We start from the raw sequence: 12,133 nt of genomic DNA on the forward strand, positions 1-12,133 counted from the left end.
TAACGTCGAAATAAACCTAAAAAATACAATTCCTTGAGAAATTAAACAAAACTAGGTGCAGAAAAAAAATTCCTGAATCAGCAACTTTAACTAACTGGATCTGCACCAAAGTGTAATGAGTGTGTCTCCACAAAGTCTCACTGAACTAAGTGAATTAGTATTTGTGTAATCCTGCAAACAAACAAAACCTTTTGGAATGCCTCCAAAATGTAATGGATTGTTCTTTAGGTGATTGTCTAGCAGTCCACTAAAGTTAATCAAAATCATCAGATTTTTTTTCCCCCGTGTATTCCACAAACTTAAAAGTACACATGAAAAAATGTTCGAGGCGTTACTCTTTTGTTTACTGCACTACAAACAAAATGCTGCAATTGGCACGGAAGAAACCAATTGCCCAGTAAATTATTTGGTCTTTTTTTCAGATAAAACCTCAACTACAATTCCTGGTATTTACAAAAAAAATACAAAACAAGCATGTTAAGCTACCAAACGATAAATTGACATTACTGCAGGTTTTATCTGAATAGCACGATTGGCTTTGATTTTTTTCTTTTCTACTAGTCAGATATATTTTTATTTTTGTAATTGATGTCATGTATTTTTGTTGTCAGATGTCGAATCCCTCAAAGATGTATCACTCCAATAAAAGACGATTGGATACGATATATTCCAAAGTGGGACGATTCTATTCAGTTTGATTTGATGCACTCGCATTGTTTTCAATCAAAACCAAACGTTCTTTACGATTGGCTTCAACATCTGCCATGTTGCTAGACTGCAACCCAAATTTAGAATTTTGACCAGCATGTTATTTGTACAAGTAATGTGTTTGTCTTGGCTTTGAAATAACGTTTGAGCATTGTTGCCCCGATAACTAATGCCTTGGTAAACCTCACGTCGCTCCGAACTTTCTCTATCGTGCCACTCTGTGTTGTCACAGGGCCTCCTTTTTGTTTTCCTGCCATTAGGCGCCCGTCTTTCCGCCAACGTTTGCATTTGTGCCCGCGCGGACAGCCAACACCTTGAAAGTAAACACAACAGCGCCGAACAATTAAATGTCAGGCTCGGGGAAGATCCGAGTTCACATCCTCTGTATGTGACGAGGCCTGCTGTAGATAACTGATAACAATTGTATGAAAAGAAGGCGCTGCGCTGTGTGTGTGTGTGGCTCTCAGTTTTCAGCAGCAGCTGGCACCACACACGCTCGGTGAGTATGAATGTGAAGCGCTTTTAATAATTGATGGGTGTTACTTTTTTTTTTTTAGTTAGTTATTTTTGCGTCTGTTTAAGAGATACTGCTCTGACTGAAATAGTTGCGTTACCACTTGCATGTTGCCATGGCGAGAGCAGCCGGGTGTTGTGTAGCGGCGGCTCTCTCGAGGGTTAGAGAGTTTGGTCAAGCATTTGCGTGCAAGATTGTGTTTTGGGTTTACAAGTCATTCCTCGCACATGCTTGCACACGTGTACACCGTCGGCTGACCCGCACACAAAAAGAACGATAGGACGGCCGGTGTTCTAATGGTGCTCCACTTGATAGAGTTCATTCGCTTAGCGTTTCGTTTGAGTGAGCGGGCACAAGGAGAGGCGTATTGAATTACTTGCGGTCCAGTTGAATACAAAGAGTGGAAAGGAAGCGTGTTCGGGGTTTCCTCAGTCGCCGTGAGCCTCGCTGCTTACTCACAGACTGAGTCACCTCGCAGCACGTGTATTTCTTTTGCAGTGAAATTTGGACCTCAGCCAATTTTACGTGTTTGAAAGTACATCGTTATTATTTATTCGCACGATTTAAAAAAAAAATCAGCAGTAACCTGGAGAAATGGATGCTGAAAATCGTAGTTCCACGTAGGCATAGGAACGCTATAAAATAAAATATTCCGGATTGAGGTGTAGCTGGCTAGCTAGCTGCATGAATTTGCGCCGTGGCTAGCTAACTGCTTGAATTTGCGCCGTGGCTTGCTAACTGCATGAATTTGTGCGGCGCTGTAGTTCTTATATAGAAGGGGAGTGGTCAACGTTTAGCCACGCCCACAAGGACCACGGTAATGGTGAAAAAGTTTACCGAATATAAGACGACCCTGATTATAAGACGACCCCCTTTTTCAAGACTCAAGTTAGAAAAAAGACTTTTTGAACATCAAATTAAATTTTTATACAGAAAATAATTACAGTACATCTAAAACAAATGATTATAACAATATATTCGAGAGAAAAAGCACGTTATTTTGCCTCATTCAAATCATGCAAAAACTGTCTATCATATCTTAATATCTGAACATTTAAATATGTAAACTTAAGTGCAATCACAGTTGTAAATGAAATGGTTTTTGAAATGTAAAAATATATCTAATATTTGAGCATTAAAATATGTAAACTAAAGTGCAATCACATTTGTAAATGAATGGCTTCTGGTTTTTGAAATGTAAAAAAAACTACTGTTTCTCCTGTTATCTCTTCTCTTATTTTCTTCTCTTTTCTTTCTTACCGCTATTTTTTTAAGAATCAAGATTCAAGAATTGAAGAAAAATAAAAATTCTTGAATCTTTATTTTTCTTCTTGGTGTTATCGCTATTTTTGGTTTTATTCTTCGTGACAAGGGTTCGCTTTGGCCTAGGGAATTAAGTTCAGCATTCGTTTTAAAGATATCTGGCGTCATCTAGCGTTCTTAATGGGTATAATGTCTAGACCCCGAATGTAAGACGACCCCCACTTTGTCAGTCTTATTTCAATGCAAAAAACACCATCTTATATTCGGGCCAATACGGTATTTTCAGCAATTATTTTCAAGAATGTATTTTGACGCAAATCTCTGAATTTACGTCACTTAATGGCCTTGGCTCATTTACATAGTCATTGCTGAGAGATGCTGGTCAAGAGATGCCAGGAATATAATGAATCACTAAAGTGCATAAGCTTTATGGCTAATTAACTTATTGATCTGAGGTTGTTCCTACATGAAGGCATGATCACAACACAAAAGACAACGTGAGTGTGAGTTATGCAGCTGTAAGCAGATAATTGTTGCTCACTGTGATGCGAGGAGCGATTCAGCTGTACGTGTGTGTCAAAGCGCAGGTGCGTGTGTGTTTAGTTCCTGATTTTGTCACCCTCCTTGCGTCATTTCAATATTGTCTGCCGGTTATTTGTGAATGTTTGCGAGATGCAGCAATGTGTTATTTCATCCTATTTTGTTGGCTCTATCAGCTGCCTGCCAGCCCAGGAAGAGACGCAATTTGGAAAAGCTTCTCCTGCTATTGTGATTGTGTTTGCTTTGTGAATTGTGGTGTGTTTTGTACTGTAGGCAACACAAGCTCCCTTTTTGGAGACGCTAACTTTCATCATCAGGTTTGCTGCACGACTTTATGCAGAGAACATGATACTCAACTATTGCTGTGTAAAACTCAATCACATACTCTTCTGGCCATAGTTAAATATTCTCGGTGAACAATGTTGAAAAGCATTCAGTCAGTGCCTTGTGAGAAAATGGCAAATTGAAGTTATTTGTACTCGCAAGAATAATTCAATGGGAAGAAGGTCCAAACAAAATCCCTCAGTCACTGATCTATACGCGTGTTTAAATATGCAAAACGTGTATGCTTGTCTCTTGCCAACCACAGTGGCTCCTTTCCATCGCACAGGCTTCAAAAACACAAGAAAATCTGAATAGAACCGGACTTAAAAAAAAAAAAAAACCTAGCTGAACAAACGTGGATAAAGCAGTTGTTGGGAGTGTGGAAAATTCTTCTTAGCTACCTTTTCCTATGTGCTTCTTAAAATATGTCAGGAAAAGCCTACTGGAACATCTGAAATTTATGTAGTTAATGAAAGGCACTTGAACTATTGGACAGATTAAAAAAAATCAATTGCCTTGTATAGGTTAGGTTATGTCACATTCACGGCAAAAAAAACAATTTGAAGCGATATATTAGTCTCCTGGCATTTGAACAGCAAAGTGTGTGTGTGCGCGTGTGTGTGCATGTGCTGCACTCATATTCACACAGTCAAGTGGGATCTAAACACGCATCCTAGCGAGCCAGGGCACCATCAGTGATTCCCAATAAAACAAATGTGGTGCCTATCACGCAGAAGCCCGAGACAACAGGCGTGATAACACATATTCTTCAGGTCATTTTATCCAATCAGATGTGGGAAAGGCAAAACAAACAAAAAAAATACAAAATATTACTGCCAAAAGGAAGCTCAACATTCAGATTCAAATTTGATCACAAATCTATGCTGAATTCCAGGTACGTCATTTCCAAGTGTTCTTTTTTGTGTCTATACAACAATTATGTTTACATGAACTACTTTAACATTTTTCAAAATAGGAACTCCGCTTCAATTAATTTGATTAATTTTAATCTCAATCAATCTTATACGTGCATCAAATATTTAATTCCATTTCAGAAACCCTAATCCTATTTGTAAAATATTTAACGATATATGGATATGATAATAAATTTCAGTAACACGCCTGTTTGATGAAATTTTCTTGTAGGTTTCCCACAATTTTGGCATGAGGTCTTCTTCCTCTCTATTTGTCTCCCTGTGCCTCTTTGTGGCTCACTGGTTTCTATGGTGTTTGCCTCTCTGCGTGCTGTAGTTCCTAAACAGCTGCTCTAGCCTCCATTATCAGCCACCCACCGACTGTTAACCCCTCAATGGGCCTGTGGTCCGCACGCTTCCCTCTTTGTCGCAGGCATTTTCATTTTAACCCTTTCACAAACAAAGCCACCCATCTGTGCCTGTTTTTTTTTTTCGAGCGAGAGTCCATTTTCACCATCTCTTCTTTTCCATAAAAGCAATTTACGCTAAAGAGCCCAAGGGGCATTAGGCAAATGCGGCTCTCCATAACAAAAAAAGTCCTGCTGGGAAACTGTGGCTTGAGGGCATTAGTACAATTTTCTGAACTTTTATCATGGACAATGTAATAGAGGGCCATGAAAGAAAGCTGTTGTCGTGTGTGTGGTGTCTGATCTGGGGTTCAATCGGCTCAGAGATGACTTCCAGGGCTGTAAAGTACAAAATGGAGAACGTGAGTGTGCTGCTATGTTTGACTTTAGCCTAAGAAAAGTGGGTGGCTGGGAGAAGATAAGAATATTCAATTAGCTTGACTGTATGGAAGATGAGTGCAGCAGACGCTATGTTGGAGCCGGGTGACATATGGTGAGAGTTGTCTCTTTGAGGGGAGCCGAATGAAACCTGATATCGGCTCATTTCTAATTTTCTCATTGCCGTGTTAAATGTTTGGGAGCTCATATTTTCTCTACTCATCTCAGTTGGGGTTTGTTTTTTAGAGGGAAAAGCAAAAGGTTGATCATTTAAATGTGTAGTATATTGACGAACATTATTGAGATTTAATAGTAATTGAAATTCATTTGTAAAATTTTTTATTCCTGATATTATAAGGCTGCCTGGATGTAAATTTGTTTTTGCTCCTTGATTTTTCTATTAGTGTGATGTCATTTTCTATGGACAGCACAATTTGCCTTAAAATTGGTTGCGTAGTGTTTTAATTATTACGACTTCATTCCAAATGCAGGTTGCAAATCACTAGTTTTCTCAAAATGACACTCCTTAAATTACAAAGGGTAATAGCTTATCAACCGAGATCCTACAAGGTGGTGTCAAAGCATTCATTTTGTCTAAATAATGCTCCCCAATTCACATTAAAATGCATTTCAATGTCTGTGAACTGTCATGACTTGGCCAATTCCCTGAATCTAAAAATAGAAATCTTTCCCCCATTCATTTCTGAACCGGCTGTAGATATGCTAATGATCTCTGTAAAACATGCTGTCTCTGGCCTGAAATAGTGTTTTTTCATTCAAGACGTTTTACCAAGTGTAAAATACTTCGCTTGGAGTGGCCCTCGTGGTCAAGTCCACTTTTGTTTAAGTACCAATTAGGTGAGATGTACGCTACACCATTCAAGTGACCTTTTTTCTTATTTCATCCGATATGCATCACGGCATATTGTATTGAGCAGAAGAAAAAAAAAATGGCTGGAATCAGAGATCTCAATCTAAAACATTTTTCAACACCTTCTGTTTTGTGAGTTTATCAGTTAGTTTTGGTTAGTTTATTTTGAAATTAATGACACACCCTAAAATGCTCTTTGCACAATTAGATACACAGATTTTGTGTTGGCAAGACATGACATGTTTCTAAGCACTGTCACAATTAGCAGGTTTAATTTGCACATCATTTTATCAAGCACACTTCACCTTTTATGGCCCCAATCTACAAAGGAAGTTTCTAATGACACTCCCTCCCCTGTAATTTGCGCAAAATTGAAATTGTTCCTAATGAGGTGGTGGTTGTCCCACTGGAAAAGTAGTCCCCCCCCCATCCCCCTGCCAATCACTTATAGCCCCGTTCTCCACAGGACCTACTTTTCTAGACACACTCTCGCATGAGGACATGTGCAATAACCTTTTGGGAAGCTAATTATCATAGCATTGAGTTTCTGTTGAGCACAAGGTGTGATTAGTCCCGACAAGAAGACATTCCCCAAGGCGTGTGCCTTTGTCCTTTTTCTTTGCACTTGTTTTGAACAACTTTTTAATCTCTAATTGAAAGTCATGCAGTGAATGCACAGTGAACCTAGGTGATCATTGATAGACAAAACTTCGAGGTGTCAAAAATCAATTGACAAATCACAAATGTCGATTCAATACAAATCCTGTCCATTAAAAAAAAACGTCTTATTTTATAGAGGGCTTAAAATGGGAAAAACAAAAATCATCCATGTGAAGCATTCGTTTTCATGTGTTTGTTGTTTTTGTCACCACAGCGCTCAGGGAGATTTTCGTAATGAATGTGTGGCTTTGCACACTGCATTTTTTCTCTGTTCTCATCAGCGAGGAGTAATGATCCACATGCTGGTTGGGGACGGACGTATCAAGCCTGATTCCTGCTGGCCTGTCACAGAAATGTGGCAGCATCCAGTGTGGAGGGACAAACTGGACAGCGTTGCCCCCGCCTCTTCATCACAGCAGGGCCTGGCAAAGATATCCACTGAGAGCCATGTTCCTTCTTTGTTATTGAGCCTCTCTTTCTTTCCTCTGGTTTTTATGTCCCTTTCACTGCTTGATCTCAATCCAAGTGCGACGCTCTTTCTCCTTTCCTGACGATCCTTTCATGTCAACCACATCTCATGCTAATGGATAATATCAAGTACACTCACTCATGCACATGAATCTTCTCAAACAACCCAAGCTCTTTTGTTTCTGCATCAATATTTAACGGAAGCCAAAGCGTGGCCAAGGTTCGGTTAGCCCTCATATTTTATTTGCTAGTATCTGGACGTGGATTTTGTCGCTGGGTGTTCTGTGGGGACTAACTTGACTAAAACCACGTTAACTCATCAAATGCAATCTCAGAAGTATTTTAGCATCAGTTCCAAGGTTGGCTTATGTCTCTTTTGTATGTTTGTTTGTTTTGTATTTATTTTGTAAGGATTGCTATGGTTCTGCTGTGGGTTTTGAGATGCTGTTTCTTAAATTGGAGTTTGAGGAATAATAATGAGTCAAACCGTCAGAAAATGGAAGAGGTGCACCATATAGATGGAACATTAGTACGTATTTTTATTAAATGGATAATATCCCTGTTCAGGCGGCTCGGTGGCGCACTGGGTAGCACGTCCGCCTCACAGTTAGGAGGGTGCGGGTTCGATTCCACCTCCGGCCCTCCCTGTGTGGAGTTTGCATGTTCTCCCCCTGTCCGCGTGGGTTTTCTCCGGGCACTCCGGTTTCCTCCCACATCCCAAAAACATGCTTGGTAGGCTGATTGAAGACTCTAAATTGTTCCAAAGTATGAGTGCGAGTGCGAATGGTTGTTCATCTCTGTGTGCCCTGCGATTGGCTGGCAACCGGTTCAGGGTGTCCCCCGCCTACTGCCCGATGATGGCTGGGATAGGCTCCAGCACGCCCGTCACTCCCGTGGGGACAAAGCGGTTCGGAAAATGGATGGACGGATGTCCCTGTTCTATATCACGTTCAGGTCAGTTGAGAAGGACTTTCTGGCCCTGACCGTCCATCGCTGTTAAGTTCACAAGCACCCAGCCACATATTTTTTTGGGTGCATAAGCCTTGGAAATCACTGTAAGCCTATATATCACAAAACAATGAGCATTTTCTATTCGATTTGAGCTGGCAGGAGAGAGGCTGAGAGAGAGGAGCGAGGCAGGGAGTTGCCTTCATTTAAACTGTTCTGCACTGAGGCTTTTCAATTTGATTATGAGGCTCCATTTCATAGAGGCTTGGATGCTGCGTGCCATTCAGAATGAAATTGAGCCATTGGTCGCTCGGGCAGGCAACCTTCCTCTGTCTCCGCTGTGGCAGCAACAGGGGCGACGCTGGCCTGCGGTGCCCTTCTGCTGCTCGTTTAGTCAGGTTTCAAGGGAATGTGAAAAGTGATGGCGGGGGTTTAGCAGTCTGGAATGTGATATGAGGACTTGTGTAGAAATGTCTGTGGAGGATTCTCTTGTTTTTACTGACGGTCAGTACTGGGGTTGGTACTTTGAGATACAACATTGATGTGGCTGTGCTATAACAGTTTTAAACAATAGAAGGTAGATGGTGCAGCAACACATGTAGACAAAATATAACAATAATCACAGGAATGTATTGTTTATCCTCCACAAGAAATGACCAACCTCAAATAATGAATCATGACAAGCAGTTTAGACTTCTAGTTTCTCATTTATTTTGTGTTTTTTTTGTGGTAGACTAGAACAATTGAAGATGGAAAATCGGTCATTTTTATTCTGCAATACTTACTGTGATGTTTTTTTTTTTTTTTTATAAAAAAAATAAAAATAAATACAATTTTTTTAAATTTAAGTAATGAACTACTAGAATTAAAGAATGAAAGATTTGGTGGGAAAAAAAAAGACAAAAACCCACTAACTTGCTCTGAAAATTATTACTCTGAAAAATCCCAAACTACTGGGACAGAGTTGACCTGGTTCAATGATAAATGACCACTGGCAAGAGGTAACTAAAGCTGAGCATGTAACAGCAGCCCCGACCCCCTTTTCAATTATCCTTTACCTTCCTGGATCATTCTCTTTTTACATGTCAGGCTCCCATTTTTGTCCATGACTGTCACAACATGGCCTTATTACGCTGATGTATTGTCATGTAAATGGGAATTGGAAACCAAATTATGCGACTACAATATTGTGTCGTGTCTTCAGAAAAGGTTTTTCTTTTACTGCATTACACATGTCACTAATGCTAACTAACAATTGACATTATAAAGGAAGTGACCAATTTGCTGCAACATTAACCCTTTGGCCACACATTGTCAACAAGAATTCAGGCTTGTCCAGCTTCCAAGAACAATTTGTCTTAAGCAGAAAATGACTTTTCCAATTAAAACGTATGAGACCCTAACTCATGACAAGGAAAAATCTCTTCCTTATAGTGAGAAAAACAGTGGTAGTAGTGGGTGAAAGCTAGCTGTTGGTTTATCTGGTCATCTAGAATAAAAAATTAAATAAAACAAATAATAAATATTATTATTAGCAATTAATATATATATGTTTAAATGTACAAGCAGTTATGCCAAATCTGGTATTAAGTCTTCAGGCATCTGCAATAGTGTTAAATGTTAGCCGAATTCACTCTTTCTAAATCTCGTATATTGATGGCTACAAAGTCGAAAGCAGTTGTATCGGCTTCAAAGCTAGACCTTCTGTCAAACTCTAAAACAATATCACAGACAATTACATATCCAGCGCATCGGAGAAGAGAGCAAGTTAAAAATACTCCAGGTGCTTTGAGAGACATTTTTAGTCTGGAGGCATTTAGATCCTGGGAGGCATACAGTACAACAAAAGTGATGCTTACACATTCAAAAGACTGACAGGCTGAGCTACTGCACATCTAAGAACCAGTTAAGGCACTCACAAAGACATTTTAAATATTTATGGCAGAATTGATTTTCGGGGGCCTTTCCTAATCCCTTTCAATGAAATGCTATAGCAGTTTAATTTTCCCAATCAATATCCCTCAAGCTTTGCTAATAATGTTAGTGGTGTATAGTGTTTTAAGCATTTTTTGATATTCAAATAGTATTTGATTTTTCCCTTCATTAAAATCCATAGTTCACTTACTGTACTGTCTTCAGTGTGTACAAGCGTCCTAATGGCACAGATTAAAAGGCAATTTAATACAGAAAAGGGGATTAGTAACACTATGGGCTGCACTAATCCTTAACCTTCAATCCTGTTCTCATAGAGCCACAATATGCACACGACGATAGCATCGCAGGACTGGAGTTGGTACATTTCCATTAGGGTCTCCGTTCTTTATTCCCACCAGCGTATTTAAAGCCATTACGGATGCTCTGTCAAGGCTAATAAAGTACACCAGTGCTATCATCACACACACCAACTAGTTTCAGAAAAAGGCACTGTTCTATGTGAAGTTTTCATAACCCATTTAGATAATCTTGCCCTGGTCTCTGGAGAATAGACAGGCAGATAGATGCAATCCTGACCTTTGTACAGATTTTTTTTGTCTGCAGAACTGAAGAAGACACTTCCAAGAGATAAACACAATAATGCAAGCCTTGTTATGTGTATAGGGAAAAACATATATTTTTATTACTGTGCTTTAGTGGCAAATTAATAAATATTCCCTACTCTGATTTTATCTACATGTGCCCCTGCACCATGCATGATTTGAGAAGGTTCCTTCCTCTGGATTGTGCAGACTGCTACCCCGCTCAGCAGAGAAAGTCAGGAAAGCATCAATCTTTCATACCTAAATTTGTGCAGGGCAAAGATTCAATTTTCTGCACTTTAGTCTCCACTATTGGTTATATACAGCAGTTCTATTTATACATTAAGGTACATTCATTATTTATTCCTTTTAGAGCAACTTTGATGCATTTGTACTTCCAGCACGTAAGCTGGCGTCCAGATGCAGCACAAAACCGACTGTTGTTGTTTAACACACTTTCGACAACAACAAGAGTCTACGTATACCACTCTGTATTTGCCCAAAAATGACAGCAAAGAACTACTTTTGTTTACATGAAACTCCTTAAATTACTTCAACATAGTTCCTTGGCACCAAGATGCCATGGAATAACAGTAAAGCACTATTTTGTCCAAATGGAGCCCCTAAATTCACTTCAACATAGTTAATTGACACGGCGAAGCCACAGAATGGCGGAAAAGCACTACGTTTGCATACATGAAGGTTCTCAACCCTCAAGTCCAGCTCTTTGACAGCAAAATGCCCCTCAATGTGTCAGTAAATCCCTACTTTTGTCTAAATAAAGCTCCAACTTAGTTGTAGACTCCGCTTACTTCAGACAAATTCTTTGTTTTAACTCTCGGTCCTCTTTGCAGGCCACTACTGAGAAGAAGAAGCTGAACCATGCTGGATCCAAGCCCTCCCTCTCCGAGAGCAGCGTACGACTCCCTCAGATAGCTATGAACACCTGCAAGTACAATGGCGGCGTGGTGAGACCACTCGTGGGCAGTCTGGCGTCCTCGTCGCGCCGCAACCTCGCGGAGCTTGACTCGGAAACGCAGCCCCTGCAGACGCTGCACAGCTCTGGCCTGGAGGTGGTGGTGTCTAAAGGAAATGGCGGTGAAGACCCCAGCAAGGCGTCCAACGAAAGCTTGGTCAGGGAGGGCAGCGGGCGTGGCGGAGGTAGGGCGCCCCAAAAGAAAAACAGAGACATTGGCTACAAGCTGGGCCACCGGAGGGCACTGTTTGAGAAGCGGAAGCGCCTTAGTGACTACGCGCTCATCTTTGGAATGTTTGGGATCGTTGTCATGGTGACGGAGACTGAACTGTCATGGGGGGTTTACACGAAGGTATGTTGTGCATGTGCAAACAGAAGTCTGCATGGCTATTTTTGACATTCATTTTGGAATCCAATGCTAATTGTCTCCCATGACATGTCATCCTTCCAGTAGAGCTTTATGACAAATTTTCTGTCAGCCTCGGTGTATTTTTCATCCCACGTCACATCAGATAACGCTTAAGGCCTATACAAGATTTTCTCAAACACTGCCGGAGAGAAAGACATTAAGAGCCACTGAGCTCTGGGATTGAAAACTCCTTGAACCTCTGGCAGGTGGATTAATTGGTTTACTCAATGTTATTTC

The 12,133-nt window shown here is 40.3% G+C and overlaps 1 protein-coding gene across 4 annotated transcripts in view; it reads left to right on the plus strand.

Moving 5' to 3' along the window:
* The window catches only part of kcnn1a (potassium intermediate/small conductance calcium-activated channel, subfamily N, member 1a), a 37,985-nt gene that overhangs the window by 6,914 nt on the left and 18,938 nt on the right, over window positions 1–12,133 (plus strand). For 3 of the 4 annotated variants that reach the window (XM_085929445.1, XM_085929446.1, XM_085929447.1), the window contains exon 3: window positions 11,366–11,839. In XM_085929445.1, coding sequence (XP_085785571.1) covers window positions 11,366–11,839 — 474 coding nt within the window. Of the gene's footprint in view, window positions 1–11,365; window positions 11,840–12,133 lie in introns of those variants that run through there. The other variant, XM_085929448.1, reaches the window with a different exon arrangement.

The sequence above is a fragment of the Syngnathus leptorhynchus genome, chromosome 14 (genome assembly GCF_054491065.1).
Source record: "Syngnathus leptorhynchus isolate UIUO chromosome 14, UIUO_Slep, whole genome shotgun sequence".
NCBI classification, from domain to species: domain Eukaryota; kingdom Metazoa; phylum Chordata; class Actinopteri; order Syngnathiformes; family Syngnathidae; genus Syngnathus; species Syngnathus leptorhynchus.